General features: G+C 35.1%; 1 protein-coding gene across 3 annotated transcripts in view; it reads left to right on the forward strand.

Annotated features, from left to right (window-relative positions):
• CSMD3 (CUB and Sushi multiple domains 3) overlaps positions 1-20,824 on the forward strand; it is a 593,609-nt gene that overhangs the window by 487,163 nt on the left and 85,622 nt on the right. For all 3 annotated transcript variants that reach the window (XM_066177261.1, XM_066177253.1, XM_066177270.1), the window contains 7 exons: positions 110-179; positions 2,392-2,508; positions 8,897-9,106; positions 10,931-11,119; positions 14,292-14,469; positions 16,508-16,653; positions 19,607-19,687. In XM_066177261.1, the coding sequence (XP_066033358.1) occupies positions 110-179; positions 2,392-2,508; positions 8,897-9,106; positions 10,931-11,119; positions 14,292-14,469; positions 16,508-16,653; positions 19,607-19,687 (991 nt within the window). The remainder of the gene's footprint in view (positions 1-109; positions 180-2,391; positions 2,509-8,896; positions 9,107-10,930; positions 11,120-14,291; positions 14,470-16,507; positions 16,654-19,606; positions 19,688-20,824) is intronic.

Here is a 20,824-nt window from a genome sequence, read left to right on the forward strand (position 1 = left end):
CTTTTGGTTTTGTGTAGTTTGATGATGTTTTAAATTCTTCTTGTTGAAATACTAATGTGCTGTATACTGTCTATTTTTATCTGAATTAGCAAATATTTTGTTATTTTAGGGACATTCACATATCACTTGTATGCCTGGACCAGTAAGAAGATGGAATTATCCCATTCCAATATGTTTAGGTATGTTTAGCATACATAATTTTTCTTAAATATGCCAGAATGAAAAAATCAGAAAACTCAAAAAGTAGAGATGCATGCAGTGGAAAAAAATGGGAGAACTGGAGGAACTTAATTGAATGTGAAGTTGTACAAATTAAATTAGAGATTTTCAAAGGCTTCTGCACATTTATGTTGGCAAACTTTTCTGAAATGTCCAAGCAGTAAAAGAAATACACATGTCCCTTTCAACGCAAACTGTTCTGTGATTTGATTCTACATGTTGTAGTCAGATATATCATCAATTCATTATGAGGAATGACACCTCCAGAGACACTTGCAACACAGCTAATTTATTTAGGGCTCATTTCCCCAGAAGAGTAATGGCAAATTGTAGAAGATACTAAAATAAAAATAACATTACATCTTCGTGTCTAATGAGTTCGACATAAGCATGTCAACCCAATTTCAGAAGACACATTATTTTTCAAGTTAAATTATTCACATGTCCATAATATTATTAGACAAATCACTGAAAACCTGTCAAAACCCAAAATGAAACCTCTGAAGTGCATTTAAATATGCTTTTTATATGATGAATAAATTTGAGGAATATAAAATTTCTTCTAGTTGTAATCTCTTTCACTGCATAGAAATGCCTTTTTGTTTGGGTTCTCTAACACTAAAAGTTATCAGGATTAGTAATCTTGAATGTATGGAAAGCAGGATGCTGCAGATCTCAGAAAAGATATTTTTGCTTTACTTTTCTTTTCTTCAAGGCAGTTAATATATATCCTCTTGAGCTGTCTCACATAATCCTGTTCTTAATCCTGTGGGGTGTTAAAAACCTTATATGAGGTACTGAGCTCCCTCAGCTTAGAATTTATAAATATTCAACAAGATTGAGATATTTGTAAGAATTTTTTCAGGACTTAGTCTTCCATTTTTGTCATTATGCATTAACATATGGTTAGGAAGTCTGATATTATAATTGCACTGCTCTTGGTAAATTCTGAAGATAGAGATGCTGTGCTGAAATTTTAGAGGGTTTTTTTTTTTCTCTTGTATTTTTCATTTTGTTTGCAAGTAATGATTTTTACTTGTATTTCAGATGATATAGCAAATTTTACTTGGACAAAACAGCTAAACAAAATTCTATTTATCATAATTGCCATTTTTAAATGTAATATGGATGGCTAAGTAATTTTATTTACTGATGTCATGCCTGAAAACAAAACTAAAATTAAGATATGAATTTAGCCTAATTTCTGGAAGTATTTGTGTGTGTGTGCTCTTCTAAATTTGTTTATTTTATCTCATTTTCAGAACAACAGGATACAAATGCAGATTTTAAAAGGCATCTTGAAACACTTCTAGTAAAGAGTCTTTTTATAATACATTACCTTTTATTATTCAGACGCTCCTTTACAAACATGCAGTTGTCTCAGTGCTGCTAGAAGCTGATGTTTGCTGCTTGCCTGTCACCAGGACAGTTCTTATAGACAGCTTGCAGAGAAAACATTAGGGCAATGACACTGGCAGAAGCACAAGTCTTAGGAACAGCTGATGGAGCTGGGGATGTTTAGCCTGGGGAAAAGGAGGTTCAGGGAGACCTTATCACTCTCTACAGCTGCCTGAAAGGAGGCTCTAGCCAGCTAGGGGTTGTTGGTCTCTTCTCCCAAGCTACCAGTGGCAGGATGAGAGGACAGTATCTCGAGAGGTACCTGGTGAGATTCAGGCCAGACAACAAGAGGAATCTAATTATGGAAAGGGGTGGTCAGGAATTTCAGATAATTTATTCACAGAATGGGCTGCCCAGGAATATGGTGGAGTCACCATCCCTGTGGGTGTTTAGGAAGGGGCTGGATGTGGAATTTAGTGCCATAGTCTAGTTGGCAAGGTGATGATCTGTTAGAGGCTGGCCTTGATGATATTGGAGGTCTTTTCCAACCTATATGATTCTGCGATTCTGTAATCTGTTCTGTTTTGGGTGCATGTATCCCCTGAGTTAAAATCTACTCAATTCAGAGTTGATACAAATTTGCGAAGTACCTTCTTGTAAATTAGTGTCTTACAGATATTTATTGATAAAGGTATGTTTGTGTACTTGTTTAAACATAACCCCAGGTATTATTATATTATTAATGCTCTAAGGATCTTCATGTTATAGATTAATTTTTTTAGCTCATTTCACTCCTCTGAGAAATATTTTTGTGTGTGTTTTTTTGTTTTTCAGCACAATGTGGTGGTGGCATGTCAGACTTCAGTGGAGTGATTCTCAGTCCTGGGTTTCCTGGCAACTATCCTAGCAGTTTGGATTGCACATGGACAATAAAATTGCCTATTGGGTTTGGTAAGTGTTCTTTTATGGATTTAAAATTGCTGGTTTAGGGATGTAAAATGCTGAACATAGATTTTAAAATATTGGTAATCCTAGCAAAAGACCAAAAGTAATCATAATTCATTGAAAAAGTTAAAAAAATCTTAAAGGAAAGATTTGAAATAGAAAAGGTACAAAGTTCTTGGTTTTCCATTTAGTATACTCCAAAATTTTCTGGTAAAGACAAAATTGTTTAATTAGAATTCAGCACAATTTTCTAACTTTACAGGATTGATTTCTCTTTTTTTGTGAAGTCATAAACCCAACAAAAAAATGGCTATCATGAATATTTTACACCAAATCAATTCAGAAGTTACAGCTACATTTTTATTAATTTTTTTTATCATTAAGCTTCTTTGCTTATCCTAGGTGAAACTCACAGCTGCACAGAAATGTTCTTTTTAAGGAAATGTAGAAGCTTCCCACTTAAAGCTGTCAAACTTCCCACTCAAAGTAGAATGGTCAGGAACACTGGATCAAGCCCACAACCGGTGGAATCATTTCATTGGGGCTGCTACTCACCTAATCAATCCTCAGCCTGTAACAGATAAGGATGTTGTACTCCAGATGTAGAATTCTGTACCTCTCCTTGTGCAAACCTTTAAAAATTATTTTTTTACTCAGTACTCAATTTTTTTAGTGTTCCTCAGACAAATATTGTGCCATTTAGTATATCATCCACGAGCCCTAGTTTAGTATCCTCCACACATTTGTTGAAGATGTATTCTCATCTTCCAAGTCTCTTCTGAAGACATAAACTAATGTAAGCTTCCATAGCAACCCTCAGAATATTGTGCTTGTTACTGGCTGCCAACCATTGAATGGCTGATTATCACCTTTGGAGCCTCAAAGTTATGTTAATTTTTAACTGACTTCCTTTCCATTCGTCAAGCTCATGTATGCTTTCAGATGAGGTTGTTATAGACCAAGTCAAAAGCCAAGCAGAGTAAAAGCATATTATATACACTTTTCTCCATTTGCCAATTTAACAATAGAAGGATATCGTGGTTGATTAACTGTTATTTTCTGTTAGAAAATCCATGTTGACTGCTCCTAAGTGGTTTTCTGTCTTTTATATATTTGGAAATTTCCTTCAAATAAACAAGTTCCATAATTTTTCCAAGCACTGCAGCGAACCTGTAGTTGCCATTTCCCAGGTCCTTTTTGTTGTCTTAAAGGTGAATATATATTCAGAATTTTTACAAGTCACTTGAACTTCTCTTATTTCACCATGATTTTGTATAGGTATTATCAGCATTTTAATTACATTGGCTTACCTTTTCAGCAACTTTGGGTGGATATTTTATTGTGAAATCTATATTCGTAGCTAACCAATAGAGTAGTCCTATCTAGTTTTTTAACACGTGTCACTTTTTAAGGAGCATGTGTGCTTGGATTTTTTTCTTTATATGCTAGTTGAATGGTGTGCTGGTTTTCATAGACAGGCCTCATTGTTTTCTATTTTATACTTGCCATCTTCTGTCATATCCTTTACTTGTTAATACAAAATTTCTGCATCTTCCAGAGAGAGTGCAAAATCCCAAATAGTGTTCTCTTCTGCATATGTTCAGATTCTTTCCCTCCTCTTTTTAAAATCAATTCTGTGGTATTTTTGAGTAGAAATCCCATGAGCCTAGTTCACTTACAATTTAAAATGAAAGCCAATTGTTCTGCTTGGGTTTTTTATATTGAAAAATATTAAAAGTTCTGTAACATTGACTTAACCAAATCTATGTGGGGGAAATCCATTATATTAGAATAGGGATATCTATATAAAATCCAATTTTTTTGTTTGCATTTTGTTCAAAACACACAAGATTACAGTCAATAATTGATTTTTTTTCTTGTCGTAGCATTTTATAGAGATAAAATTGACATTTTAACTCTGCCACTACCTGAACTTTTAGCTAGCCTGATGGGACAATTTGTAGTGCTTCATTTTGAATCATAATGCTGTCTAGAATCTCAAATAGATTTCTGCTTGTTAAGTTATCAAAAAAAAAAGTGTATATAGAAAACAGTAGTAGGTACATTATTCTTGGATGGAATCCACAGGAGAAAAGGATATTTAGAGGTATAAAGGAACAGGATATTTTGACAGATAATTCCAAAGACATTTGCTAATGAAGAAAAAATAATAAAAATCTGAAATACTGGTTAAATTTCAAATTTTAAAAAATGGTATATTCAACTGCATCCAGAACCTGCTGTCTTTTTATCCCAACTGCATTGCCATCTGCCTCTTCCCTCACTTTACTGCTATCCTGTCTCTCTTCCTGTACTGACTCCTTATTCCATTTTCTTTGCTTACATATTGCCAGGCTTATGTGTCCAATCATTCTAACTTAACTCTTCAGCCTGCTATTTACACTCTACACTATTAACGTACTATTTAGTTTGACTCCCATTAGGCAGGAGATTAAGCTACTGAAGTTTTGGAAACTGTTTCTTGGATAAGTAAGTTTAACCACCAAAATCAATAGTTCTGAATTTCTTTGTACTAACTGAAGTTTATTTACTGGATTTATTAAATATTTTCCAGTTCATGTATAGGAAAATGAAATGTTTCATTTTCTAGAAGAAAACTAAAGTTGCACAGATTGAAACATGCTTGACATTTCTTACCTTTTTTAAATGAGATATGTTTGAAACTAAGTTGAACATTAAAATAAAAGTTCACTGTAAAAAGAACTGAAAAATATTATATTTGAAAAAGTGATGGCTAGAGTTGGTTTTAGTGATGCTGTGACTCTGATGTAGTGGAAGCACTTTTGTCCAACTCCTCTGTGTCATAAGTAGAAAAACTCAAAAAACACCATCATGGGAACCTGCTATAGTCTTTCACTTGTTTAATTCTTTTTAGGAAGACTTTCTCCCAATTACAAGTTACAGAAGCTTGTCCACTGGATATTAGCTAATGGCATGTTTTTTACCAATGGCACTGTTTTTATTTGCATATATAAATATATTAACTACTCCAAGCACGGTGTCCAAAACTGCAAAAAGGCATAGAAAAAAATCAATCTACCAAGTTGAAGTCTCAGACCAATAGAAGCAGGTGCTACTGGCAGAGCAAGGGATGAATACTTTTGAAGATTAATATGATTCAGAAACTTGAAGAGAAAGACAGTGAGTGGGATGACTGGCAAAAATGTATTTCTACCTTTGTATCAAAGAAAGTTGGTGAAAGATGAAAAAAAACTGGTGGCAAGGTCTGTGAGCTGGCAGTTATTAATGACAGCTTAAACTTTGGATAAGTGTTGGTTCACAGGATCAAATGAAAGGCCAAAATACCATGATAGAGAAAGAGCAAAGTTTGAATATAGCTTGATTCTTTGTGTAGGAAATATTTGGAAGGCTGACAAAGTCAAAGAATGGCACTTATAAGAAAAAGCCTTCTTATCACTTATAGACTGTCTTCAGATAAAGCAAGACAGAAATTATCAGGGTAACAGTAATTTAATCATGCACCTAACTTGCATATAAAATGTTTCATGCTTCAGAAAATCATTCATACACTTTACACATTATCTGAGGGGAAAGTTCTAAAAGACAGTGAGAAGCACTATTTAAGTATTACAGTTCAGGAGCTACAAACTATTCATGGCTTTGAATAATTTATCTGATATTATATCTTTTACTTTCAGTTTTATATGAAATTGTGTTTGTTACAGTGAGGGTGGCTGTGACACGTCTTTTAGGTTCCCTGATATTCAGGGCAAATGTGGTGCTGAAGAAGGAGTGGGTGAGATGGTGTGTCCTTAAAAGAAAACTCACTTGAATAGGAAAATAAAATAGGAACAGTGCCCAGAAATGCTGTAAGGATGAGACAACAAAGACTAGAAATGAGGGGGCAGCGACAATATATAGGCTTGGGGGTAGAGGGTTCTAGAAACATGACCAAATATGGAATGGGGGTAACCAGTAGGGGAACAGAACTTGGGTTAATTAATATAATAATGGGAGGAGATCTCTGTCTCACCCTAAGTTTAACAAATGTCTCCTAGGGCTTGAAGCCGAGGTCTGGCTTGCCAGGGGTGAGATCTGGCTGGCCCTGTGCCTCTGCCAGGCTGATGCCCACAGTGTTGATTGTCTTTGGCAGAAACACCAGTAGGACTCAGTCACCTTTCTAATGAAACTCCTGTTTGTAGATGGTGTCAGGTAGCAGAATGGTCCCCCTGTTATCCAGGAGGAGGCAGTCAGAGAGAACTGCTGAGTCACCTGAATGGTCATAAATCTATGGGAACAGATGGGGTCCATCCCAGGCTGATGAGGGAGTTTACAGATGAGCTTGAGAAGCCACTCTCCATCATTTAACAACAGTTCTGTCTCACGGGTGAGGTTCCAGATGACTGGAAGCTGGCCAATGTGGCACCCATTCAAAAGAAGGGTAGGAAGAAGGATCCTGGTAATTATAGGCCAGTTAGCCTGATCTCAGTATCCGGTAAGGTAATGGAGCAGTTTATTTTGAGTGCCATCATTCACAGGATGGCCAAGGTATCAGACCCAGCCAGCACAGGTTTAGGAGGGGTAGGTCGTGTTTGACCAGCCTGGTTTCCTTTTATGGAAGGTGGATATAATCACTACCAGGTGACCCGCCTGGTGGATGCAGGAAAGGCTGTGAGTGTTGTCTATTTGGACTGCAGCAAGGCCTTTGACACTGTCTCTCACAGCATACTCCTGGAAAAGCTGGCAGCCCACGGCTTGGACAGGAGCACTCTTTGCTGGGTAAAGAACGGGCTGGATCGCCAGGCCCAGAGAGCGATGGTGAATGGTGCTGCATCCAACTGGTGGCCAGTCACCAGTGGTGTTCCTCAGGGGTCTGTGCTGGGGCCAGTTCTGTTCAATATTTTTATTGACGACATGGATGAGGGTATTGAGTCTTTCATTAGTAAATTTGCAGATGGCACTAAGCTGGGAGCATGTGTCGATCTGTTGGAAGGTAGAAGGGCTCTGCAGGGAGACCTGGAGTGGTTGGATGGATGGGCAGAGTCCAATCAGTTGACCTCTAATAAGTCCAAGTGCTGAGTCCTACATTTTGTCCACAGTAAATCCCTGCAACATTACAGGCTGGGGACGGTGTGGCTGGACAGTGCCCAGGCAGAAAGGGACCTGGGGGTTCTGGTGACAGCAGCTGAACATGAGCCAGCAGTGTGCCCTGGTGGCCAGGAAGGCCAAGGCATCCTGGCCTGTATCAGGAATGGTGTGGGCAGCAGGAGCAAGGAGGTCATTATTCCCCTGCACTGGGCACTGGTGAGGCCACACCTTGAGTGCTGTGTCCAGTTCTGGCCCCTCAGTTTAGGAAGGACATTGAGACGCTTGAGCGCATCCAGAGGAGGCAACGAGGCTGGTGAGGGGCTTGGAGCACAAGCTCTGTGAGGAACAACTGAGGGAGCTAGGGTTGTTTAGCCTGGAGAAGAGGAGACTCGGAGGTGACCTTATCACTCTCTACAACTTCCTGAAGGGTGGTTGTAGTCAGGTGGGGGTTGGTCTCTTTCTCCAAGCAGCAACAGAAAGAACGAGAGGACAGAGTCTCAAGCTGCACCAAGGGAAATATAGGCTGGATATTTGGAAAAGGTTTTTTTACTGAAAGTGATAAAGTACTGGAATGGTCTGCCCAGGAAGATGGTGGAGTCACCATCCCTGGATGTATTTAAAAAAAGACTGGGTGTGGCACTTGGTGCCATGGTTTCGTTGAGGTGTTAGGGCATGGGTTGGACTCGATGATCTTGAAGGTCCCTTCCAACCTAGTGGCTCTGTGATTCTGTGATATGGCATTATCATGCCATAGTTGCAATATATCCAGGCAAAATATAAATTTTCCTTTTTTTGTAACTTATATAGAAGTATAAACAGGAAAATGTTTGAGAGTCCTATAATTATACAGTGGATAGAATTTTCTTTTCATGCCACATAAGTTTTGTAATACTTCACCTGGTTAGCAGAGATAACATGCTAATGGATATTAAGCTGCCTTCATATTCCTTACTGAACCATATAATCAGAAATTTCTATGAACAAAACCATCATATACTCCGGTGTGTGTGTGTGAAGCACTCACATGTTTTCCCCATGTACTCTGCTTTCACAAGTCCTTGGTGTACCAGCAGAGGCTCTGCCTGCCTAGTACCCTGAACTGGACCTGAGGAATTTCTGCTCACCGTCTAGTCCAATTTAAAGTTTTCTGGCGGATGATAGATGTCAGCCCCACACACATTAGGACTGGGAAATATACAGACAGTTTCCAGATAGCACATGGATTTCCACTGGTTATTGTCTGTGATTATAAGTGTAAGATGTACATAATTTATTTTGCCTCCTGGTTTTAGTACTGGTGTTTTTTATTTACTATGTTTTTCAGGCGTCCATTTGCAATTTTTGAATTTTTCAACGGAGACCATACACGATTACTTAGAAGTTCGGAGTGGCTCTACAGAAACTAGCACTGTTATTGGGAGACTAAGTGGCCCCCAGCTACCAGCCTCTCTGTTCAGCACAACTCATGAAACAAGCTTATACTTTCACAGTGATTACTCCCAGAACAAACAAGGATTTCATATTGTATATCAAGGTGAGATTTGGAAATTCTAATGAGAAAAAAAGGTGGCTGTTAAAGATTTGATGGGGTTTTGGGAATTCCTAAAAATAGATAGGAAAGATTTTATGGGTTTCAGTCCCAGGCTTAAAACATTGAGATAAAACAGAAGAATGAAGAAAGTTAAGATGAAAAAGCAAATTATTGCATATTTTCTTTAAAATCATGTCAAATGTCAGCAAACAGATAATTGCCAATATCTGAAGCTGATCGGCATATTAATTTGCATTGCATACCTTTACAAAAGAAACATCTCTATTCAATACTTGGAAGCATACTGGAATTTTAATTTTGTTTAATGGGTTCTGGAAGGTTATGATCTAAATAATATCACTGGATCTATGCAGTCTTGTGAAAATTAATGCCAAACCAAAAATCTCAAAGTCCATTTTATTTCCTAGTTCACCTTTTCCCTGAAGGTTCTTGTTCTTTTGTACCCAAGTAGGTCTGCTGAGCTGGTAAAGATCACGAGATCATAGTACTATTTATAGAAATGCATTTTCATTTAAAAGGGATTAGATCACCACTGTTCATGAAAAAAGGTCAAATGTGTATTTTAAAGTAGACCTGTTTTCATTATATGAATAACACCTGAGAGTGATTTAAAGAGTTTTTACTTTAGAGCAGTCTCCTGTTGTTCTTTTAATAGTAACAAGTCCAAATTGATTTGAACTCTGTGTAACACTCTGGAAGTGAGCCACTGTAAAAAGAATTAGCTTTTAAAGAAAAAGTCAATTTGTGGTCTAAACTGCTAAGGACAGTAAAAACGTAAGACCATACACCATTAACAGTAACAGTAATCATTTTGGAAATGCTGTCATTTGTCAAAACACTGAAAAGTTCTTTTCTGTGTTTTAACCACAAAAGACAGAACTGATTGTTTCAAACATGTACTGTGGGAACATTGTGAGAACTGAAAAAGCAGAGGATTTTCACAGCCTTGCAATAGGCTTACATAGATTTTTGAAACAGAGTTGAATTTTAGGCCTTGAAATATTTGGAGCATAGAAAGTTTCTGAGCTGTAAAACATATAAAACAAGCAACTATTGTATGCTGTAAGGTGTACATGTAGTGTTTATTGATTGGCTTAAGTAGATGCTTGTAAACTTTTAGCATTATCCTATTGGCTAAAACACTTCTAAAAGGTCTTGTAACAAAGAGAACTTGGGCTTCTGTTGTTATGGTGTGAGTTTTACCATCTTTTATGTCTCTGCCTTCACTGAAACTGATAATCCTGAAAGTGATGGATCCAACCATATACAACATGATGTTCATATACTTCTGACTGTACACAGCTAATTTGTTCTCACATTGGTAATAAGAAGACAGTGCTTCAAATCTTGTTGGAAAAAAACACCAAGATGTGTGATAAAAGCTTGTTTTCAAGTTTTACTTGTTCACTATAAAGTCTTTGATAATCCAGTTCATTATAGAGCCTTGTAATTCTTCTGGGAAAAGCAAATAAAAATATAGACATGTTTATTTCTCCTTTTCCTTAAACACAGGAATGTAAAACCTGACAACTGCTATTGGATCAGAAATGCATGTCATCTATCTCAGTATAGTATCTTCAAACAGCAAAAAGAATTGTTGTTTTGAAGCACAGAAATGTGGCTGGTTTCACTGTACTTCTCTAGGTGTAAAATCAATTATTTGATCATCACCAGCATGGAAATTTGATTCCCAACATATGGAGTGTCCATGACTTTTAATTTTATTCTAATTAAAAGCTCTTATTTTTGAGATAATCAGAATTTTTATTTTAGGGATTTTTCTACTATTATTATTATTTATTTCAGCATATCAGCTACAAAGCTGTCCTGATCCTCGACCATTTCGTAATGGTTTTGTTATTGGAAATGACTTTACTGTGGGACAAACTATTTCATTTGAGTGTTTTCCTGGCTACACATTGATTGGAAATTCAGCTCTGACTTGTCTTCATGGCATCAGCCGCAATTGGAATCATCCTCTCCCCAGATGTGAAGGTATGTTCCAGGTGACCTATAAACCCTTCACCATTTGAAGGTCTTCCTAAGACTGTTAACTGAACTTGTTTCAGCTTTTTGATTTACAGAGGCCTGTATTTTTACACTGTGGTCTTTCCAAAGGAAGTATTCAATTTTGCACAGTAAAATTTTAGCAAAGAAGCTGAAATGTTTTGTAATATGAAATCTCTGAAAACTTACTTGAGGGAATAAGGTTAATTTTGGAAGGTTAGGCTTAAAGCCTGGAATGTGGAGACCCATGATGCTTTTAATCTAGGTGAGGCAATAGAGTATAAACTCTGGACTAAATTAAGATAAAAGGCTTCAAAATTGAATTTACCAATTCTGGCCACTTATGTTCTTTCTTATCAGTTAGAAAGAAATGTTAAAGATGCTCTAGAGTGAAATTGTCATCCAGCCAGTGCTCTGTGAAATTGTTTGTACATATTCTTTTTCTGAATGGGATTTTTTTTTTAAATTACATTTTTTAACCTTTTACATTTGTTTTTTTTCACTTGTGCTTGAAACAAATGAAAAGGTTGAAGGAACTGTGACTTGCACACAGCTTTGATTTTAAGGGGACAGAATGACCGTGATGGTTCTGTAGAAGTGTTTATCTCTTCCCTAGCTATGCTGAAAGGAACCCGTCCCTAAACAGCAGGCCAAAGCAGGTCAGTCCTCCACTTAAAGGCCTAGCTTCCCTCTATACTGGATGGCAAAACTCAGCATTCAGAATGGGATCCTTAGTATCATATAGGAGAGAAATGCCCCAATAAAAACCCCCAACAACAACACAACAACTCCCCACCCCCAGGAAAGCTCTAAAGCCAAATGCAATCACTCAAATAGAAAATAAAAAGCTCCCCTGCTTTCTGGATTTTTTCATTATATTTTGCACCTGATACCTAAATTTAGGCACTTAAATTAGAATCCTCATTTTTCAAAATTCCTTCTGGAGTCAGTGAGCCTTAGGAATTTCTGGGGGATGTGGTAGCTAAATTAGGACTTAACTGGTACTGAATTCAGAAGGGGAAGCTTTATCATATAAGAGAGAGATGACACCTATACTGTCTTTTTTTTTTGGAAAGGGAAGTTAATTCATTATGCCTAAGTATCACCACTCATTTTGTGGATCCTGTGGAATAGTAATGACTTCATAGTTCATGTCTTAACTGCTAAACATTTAGCTTTTCCTATTAGTTATTTCTATCTGTATTTTCTGTGCCTCACAATCAAAACTATATATTGAATGCAGTGATTAAGTTTCTTTGAAATACCTTACTGGAACCAATAATTTAATTAGTAAATTCTAGCATGTTCAAAACATGTTTTTTTTTCTCTGAGTATCAATTTTGTTGATGTTCCTGAACAGTGGCTGGATGTTCTTTGTTTCTACTTAATTTAATATGAAAAATAAAGATAAAAAAATCCACCAAGTTGATAATAGAGATCTAAGATGCATGTTTGATGCATGATTACATACTGTCAGCCCTACTCAATTCCTAAACAAATTTCTTAATATACATGGGGTTTTGTGCAGGTACTTACTGTGGTATTTTTAAAAAAGGATTTATGACATTTTTGTATGCTACAGATACAGATTTTTGAGATTTTTTTTTCCTATTGTTGCAGCAAAAGGAAAATGAGTTGTCTTCTACTTGGTTTGATTTGAGATAAAGGCCTTGGGTTCAAAAGCATTAAAATGAAGTTGGCTTTTTTATGTATGCCTAGTACCAGCAATACACAGCATGTCCTAAATTTGTATTTGCTTTAATGTCTTTATTGTAAGACAAGATATACCAAGGTTTAATTCCTCAGATTTCTTGAAGCAGACAATCTGAATTAAATATGACTAAATCTTTTTCTCTGTTTAAACAGTTTTGTTCTTGTCTTGCATCCCCATGCACCTAATATTCCTTTAACCTGTGCTCAGCATCATCTAACACTCTCTGACCCTTCTTAACCCATCTCCCTTGCTTTAATCTGTTTGGATTATTTTCCCTCTCCTTTTCAAAGAAATCTTATTGTCTGACAGTCATCACACCATGTCTTCACTTCCCTAAGACTTGGCTGCAAAACAATTTCTGTCTGTACTGCTCAAACCCCCTTGAGCCTTTAAGGTTAAAGCTAAACAAAAGCAGTGTCCAAGCTGTTGAGTCTGAACGGTTGAAGTATCACTACAGAGGCCTCCTCACCCTACAGTTCAGCACCAAAGTGTGTAAACATAAACCATAACACATGTTTTTGCTAAATAAAAACAATACATGATTCCTATGTCAAACCTATATGTCATAACTGCTCTAGTAAGAAAGTTTTAGAGATATTTTAGGAAATCTGTGTTGCTGTACCATGCACCTTCTGGAGTGGAGTGGGCAAAATAAATGTATGCAAAATAAAGCAAATTATACAATTTTAGGCTTTGATTACTTTTCTGGAAAAAGGCTTGTATAACATTTCTCTTCTGTAATAACTGGGTGGTATCATATTCAACATCTGAAATCTGTGGAGAAAGTAATCTAATTTGGAGTGATAGTTTTTCAGAAATACATAGTTATGAAAGTCCAGAATCTGTATGGTCACTCTTGCACTCTATGGTATCTAAACTTAGTATTCTTCAACATGAATTACAGAGTGGACTCTTACTTTATCTACCAGAATTTATATCCATAAATGCAAAATTACTATTCATACTGTCGGACACAATGTTTTAATTTTGAAGTTCCCCTCTAATCTTCACCCACCCCTCAACCTTTTATGTGCCTGATTTCATGTGTTAATTTTGGTTGGCTATCTACTTGTGACCACACATAAAAACAATTAATGGGATTGGTTGCTAATTTGTAGCTGGAATATACACAAAGCCCTAACAAAGTAATTTTCAGTTGTGCAGGGAATTTCACCTTATATGTATATATTTCTTTAATTCCAGTTCTGATATTATTTTTGACGTCAGAATTATTGTTTATTTTAACTTTTATATTTGACCAGTATTGTCAAAATAGACTTCTGACTCTGCACAAAGCTGAATAAAATCTCTTTTCTTTGCACAGGAACAGTCTTATGCAATGTAGTTATAGTGTACCAAATGTGTTTGAAACTAGGGTTTTTGTATAGTCTAAGTAGAACGCAAAAAGCATTTACTGTCTATTTTTAAAAAGTGTCTTTTTTATAGCTCTGTGTGGAGGAAACATAACTGCAATGAATGGCACCATATACTCTCCAGGATACCCTGATGAGTATCCAAACTTTCAAGACTGCTTCTGGCTTGTAAGAGTACCACCTGGGAATGGAATCTACATCAATTTCACAGTTCTCCAAACAGAGCCAATATATGATTTCATAACTGTCTGGTAAGAAAACACTTTTGACATTTGTTTAATCTTCATGTGACGCTATGTAACCAAATACGAATTTATAAGAATATGTTTGTGATTTTTCCTGTTGAAATTGGTGTTCCTTTTAAGAGAAATGACTGAGTTACACCAATCCATGTTTTTCAGTTGGCCAATCTCTCTAGATAACACTGAACAAGAAATTAGAAACAACAATAGTGTTTCTATTTCCTATTTCTATTTCTGTTTCTAATTTGTCAACATAAAAAAGCATACAGAGGTATGCTACAATTGCTCTTCAAGAGAAGTAATAAGAAAGGAGTGATAAGAAGTTTCAGATGTGTGCATTAGTGTTTTAGAAAAGGAGTACTAGAAATTAAACTAGGGCAACACTTCATTCACTTCTTCCAAGTTGGCTTCTTTTAGAGTACATAAAACAAGAGGCTCTATTTGTATTTGGCTATGACAAAAAGAATTCACTTAACAATAACTGTAAAGAAATTATATTCTCTGTGTGCTTGAATCCATGTCTGTCATGGCTCTGCATGATGACCCGCAGTAGCAGCCTATCACATTAATCCCTCCACCACCTGTTTGAAGACATTTAATGGCTTTAGTCCTCATTTGTACATATATGTAAAAATTGTATTATATACATGATTCCTACTTAATTATGTAGCTTATACCACTTCTGGGATACTATTTATTTATAATGCAGATCAAAAATTTTATAGCAGTTTCCTATTAAAAAAACCACATATTATTCACAATTCAATGCTTCAAAGCATACAATCACCCTGCTAAAACATAAGGGAAAGAGTCAATATGCCATAATTTGGACAAATACATTACTCCAAAATTTTCAAAATAAAAAAATCAGTATTTTTATTTTGAAATTATTTTCTTTTAAAATATATTATGCTTATAACTATTTAAAAACTCTTTAAATTTAAACTTCTATTGCTTACTAGTTGACAATTCTAATCTGGAAGGAAGCAAGGATGAGCATTTAATACTCTTGTTTCATGATGCTGTCCTCTGTACAGTTCCACTGTTGTTTAGTACTAACTTTGATTTAATTTTTTTATTGAAATGAGTATTTCATTTTTCCATAAGGTAACTATGATATTACCAGCAGTACAAAATAGTCTAAATCATAATAAATAGTACAAAATAATGTCAATGCATTCATGTGAAGATGGATTCAAGAAATTAATCAGCTGCATATCATGCTCAGTTTTGTCTAAAGCTACCAATAATTATATTAATACTTACCTGAGTCAGAAAGACATGACCATTTATATAAAATCCATATCACAGCAACAAATTGATTGAATCACTCATAAACCTAAACTTTAAGTCAATTCTTGTTTATCCATATATACTGTAAAGTATAAATGGTTGCATTCAAACAATTAATTATGGGGGGAAAGCTAGGTTAAAATGCTTACATTCGAGCATATCTAAAAATAACTTAGAATAATCTCTGCAAATAAAATGTGCATTTACTAATGTCAGCGTGCAGTTTTCAAGGGGAGTCTTGTATTCAGTAGTCTGTAAGCATTTTGGGTTTATTTTTGCTAAAGCCAATATTCATTCTTGTCTTTTCAAATTCTTCTATTAATTAATTCTAACAACACTATTTAGCTTTTAATTTTCCTAGAAATCATCAGATTCAAAAGACTGGAGGCATTGAAAGTATTAGTTTTATTTTTTTTCTGATAGCCACGTTTGAAACTATAGATACATAAATGTGATCAGAGGTTGTGGCAAGGAGATGAAGTACAATCACAAATTCAGTAATTTTGACTTGGCTGCAATTTTTATTGGGAAATAAGAATTTGACTTTCAAAAGATGGTTTAATTAGTATTCAGTCTACATACAGGATATGTAAAGGTCTCCCGCCCTTGATGTCTGTTTTATCTTATTTTAGTTGTCACATGCCTTATAGTATAATCTAGGGAAAATCTACCACGTTCAGTTGAAACTTGGAGAAAAATATATTAATTTTTTGGATCATAAAAAGAAAAAAATTCTTCTGTTTGTTTTTCTTAGGGATGGACCAGACCAAACTTCCCCTCAAATTGGACAATTTAGTGGCAACACTGCATTAGAATCAGTCTATAGCACTTCCAATCAGATTCTGATTAAGTTTCACAGTGACTTTACTACCAGTGGCTTCTTTGTACTTAGTTATCATGGTAAGTGTGACCATTTAAACTTTTTCATTGTTAATACTGGTCACTGGAGGAAGACAAGGCGTAAAAAAATCAGTTGCTTAAGAAGAGTTGCTGTTCTTATTATGATTGACCACTACTAGGGGATGCAAACATACGGAAGACTAACATGAATGATGAAAATAAGTTTTTTTCTTGACCAGTTATTAAATTTACTATTAGTCAAACAAGAATAAAAAGACTGCACTATGATGAGACATGAACAAAGAAGGAGGCATCAAAACCCTGAATTTCAAGGTGCACATACTTTTACTTTTTGCAATGCTTCTAAAATTCCTTTGAAACCTAAATGTTTTTGGAGGACATTAATTTTTTTTTTTTAACATTTGGATATTTTGAAGTGTTGTTTCTGTAGAGATACCAATGATCATGAACTATACCTATGATATATTGTTTACTATCCTATATAGTTGAATGAGAGTGACCTTCATAGTGTAGTTAACATTAATCTTCCCTTGAATTAAATACTAACTGGATGAAAATGTGTCTGAATAAGTTGACCAAATTCTACCTCTTTCTGTAGTCATCGAGACCCTGGATGGCCAGGTGTCCTTTGCACTGCTATAATTACAAGAAAACAGACTGAGAAGTAAGGGTGGGTTTAGGTGCATTGTGTATGCTCATTGGATTGGACATCGTAGGAAACACAAACAGACCACATCCTGTTTTCTGGATTGTGGCCAAATTTTGTGACTAGGAGACTTTCTTTTTGACTTATTAAAGACAGTGGTGAATACAGATAGACAGAATTAATGGAATTAAAGGAATTTTAGGCTAAACAAAATAAAACAGAAAATACAAATCCACCAGCAATTGACTATGGAGTGGAGACTCCAGCGGGGCTAGGCAGAGAGGGATCGGAATTTCCATTCCAAATCTTGGCATCTAAATTGCATGTATCAATTTGCAAAGGACAAAACGACATTTTGCATTTATTAATGAGTCCATATGTATTGATATCTACTAATATAGCAGTATTTGACCAAACATATGTTAAAATGCTCATGGAATCAAAGAATTATTCAGATTGGAAAAGACCTTTTAGATCAAGTCCAACGATAAACCAAACACTGCCAATTCTACCACTAAACCGTGTTGATAAATAGCACAGTACATGTCTTGTAAATACCTCCAGGGGTGGTGATACCACCACCTCCCTGGGCAGCCTGTTTCAATGCTTGGCAACCCTTTTGGTTAACACATTTTTACTAATATCCAATCTCATGTGGAGTAACTTGAGGCTATTTCTTCTGGTCTAGTAATTTGCTAGTATTAAAGTGTCTCTAAAGATCTCCTTTTACTGTTTTTTTTTTTTTTTTTTTGTTCTGAAAATTGTCATACCACAGGCATGGGCCCTAATGTGCAATAAAGATGCAAACCAAGCAGCACAAAGATTACTGATAAAGAAACTTTAAACAATTCTTGTACTAATGTTGTCAAGATAAATAAATCTCTCTGTATCTTGAAGTCTATGAGCCTTCATATCAGCTGAACAAAAATTATAGTAATAAAGGCAAGGCAGTCAAGTAGTTAAATAAAGGCAAGGGGTCAAATTTATTTAAAACAAATAATTTTGGGATTAAAATTAATGATGCTCCTGTTACACTAAAATGAGAGACGTGAGATAAATTGTATGACTTCTTTATTGAATCAATTTTTAATTATCCATGATTTTTACTATTAAGGTGCAAACAGCACAGTTCTTTCGTGTTTAATTGGTGTGTTTTATTTTAAATTGCATTATTCTAAGGCTTTCTGACTCACTGATTTAAGTAGATCTTCATTACATGATTGAAGAAAAGGAGTGTAATACGAAGATACCAAATAAGGGTGACTCATTAGTAACAAAATGTCTTACTGTGTACATTTTGTGATTTTTAAAAGTTTGGCCAATTAGAGTACTAAAGGATCTAATCACATGAAGCAACCAAGAATGTGTGTTACTGAAGCTGAACTGTCATCTGCCATAAGTAGATGATATTTTGTGCTTAAGAGAAATGCTATAAACCAATGCTGTATGAAAATGTAGTATTAGTGAAAGCCAAGCATACTTCATCCTGAACATATGCTTGAAGACAGGGAAGACTCCACTGTAGGTAAAAATATGTCAAAGTGATTTCTTTTGCCAGATTTCTGTCCTAATCGTATTAAGATCAAATCATATTTTGTCTGTCTCCAAACATGGGCCCATCCTCATTGGATCTTTGGGGAAAAAAAATCAGTCTGTACCACTTCTGCATACACTTTCTACTTTTCTTTTTATTTAATTCACTTGGTTATCTTGCCTGGCTGTTGCATCATGTGCAAAATCTCAGAAAATTATTTTGGGTGAAATTTCAAATGAGAATTTTGAAAGCAGGATTATTCTCTGACACTACCTGCAGGTGATGCGTGCTCCACAACTATTTATTTAGGAAATTTCACATTCAAAATGCTTCTGTCCATTACTTATGCTGCCTCTGTGTAGAATCTTTGGGATTCTGAAACATATATTTATTACAAGGTTTCAAAAGTGGAAGAGTTTAACAGTAAAATTGTATGAAAAAAAAAAACCCAAACCAAACAAAAAAAAAAAAAAAAAAAAAAAAAAAAAAAAAAAAAAACACTAAAAGACAATGATTGAAAAATATAAAAATATTTGCTTTTTGACTGGGATTGCTCAAGTTAGAAAATTGGCAGCCACTTCTAAACATCTTACGGTATTTATGAAGAGGGTTTTGTCACTAAAATGAAATAACTAATTGAGAATACAGACACAACTCCAATGTTTTCATTTCCTTTCTTTTAGTTCTTTTGAAAGTTTCAAAAAAAATTGAGTTTTTATGTTTATCCTGCTAATGTGGATATTAAATCAGTTATTGCATGGCTATGATAACTACATTTGAGAATATCAACTGTGCTTTGTTCCTGTTTATAGCCTATCAGCTCCGTGTCTGCCAGCCTCCAGCAAATATACCAAATGCTGAAATTCTAGCTGAGGATGATGAATTCGAAATAGGTAATATTAAAAAAAAAGAGCAGAATTTGTTTATGAAATAAACTTGCTGGGCACATGGTGTTTTTCAGAATGGAAATCATACTTACAATATTTTAGATTTTTATTTGAAAATACATTTTTTAAGAAATCATGTCTCTTCCTTATGCATCCCGAATCTCATATATGTTTCAGAGATTACATATAAGTAATATAATAACTTTTTGTAATTGACTTAATTTTAAAATACATTTTTCATACTGTTTAATATAAAACATTGTATTACACTGAAACAAACAAACAAAATCCCTAAGAAAACATGTAGATAATGGCATATTCTGTACCAGAATTGAGGTTCTGTGACCAAAAAAGTAAAATCAAATTTATAAAACTTATGAGGATCAGAGAAGGGGGTGACATTCTGACTTTCTGAGAGATTTCAATACTATTACTTCGCCACATATATTTCAAAGAAATATGATTTATATGACCGGATTGCAGATGTCTGGTCAGCTAGTTCTGCTCACATGATGGCAAAAAAATACATTTTTTAGTATATGCACCAATATATGATTAGTTATATAGGACACAAAGAGAAATCACTTTTTTTCCCCCTCTTTTTCTGTAATATGGGCCAAAGAGAACTGCTGGGATATGCCTGTTTTTACTTTTATTGGTACATAAAATTAAATGAATTTTTAGTTTCTTAATTAAAAAATTACAGTTTCTTATTATCAGAGTGCCAAATCTAGATAGCATCAAAAAATCCATCTGCTATTTCCTTTTTTTCCTCTCAGGATTGTATAGATTATTGACTTGATCTTAGACCTTTATTTAGTTCCATAATGGTTATCCTATAAATTATATTGCTTAAAGCTTTGTGGACATTCGGTTCACATAGCATCAGTCAAACCCAGACATCTTAGCAAACTATCTAACAAGCAATGTGGTGGAAAGAAGTGATAGATATAGCACGGTGTGCAACTCAAAGCTCTTTTACCATATTTCTTAGACTAATCAAAGTTTCTTATGCCAGAGGTCATGTAGCCCATTGTATAATATGGTGGTAAGAAACTTCATTAATACATAATGTTTTCAAAGCTAAAAGTCACAATTGCTGTTTAATGCTTCTTTTGTTTGTGTTTTGCCCCGTGTTGTTTT

Source organism: Chamaea fasciata, unplaced genomic scaffold (genome assembly GCF_029207755.1).
Source record: "Chamaea fasciata isolate MVZ Bird 193981 ecotype frontalis unplaced genomic scaffold, bChaFas1.0.hap1 SCAF_1, whole genome shotgun sequence".
NCBI classification, from domain to species: Eukaryota; Metazoa; Chordata; class Aves; order Passeriformes; family Sylviidae; genus Chamaea; species Chamaea fasciata.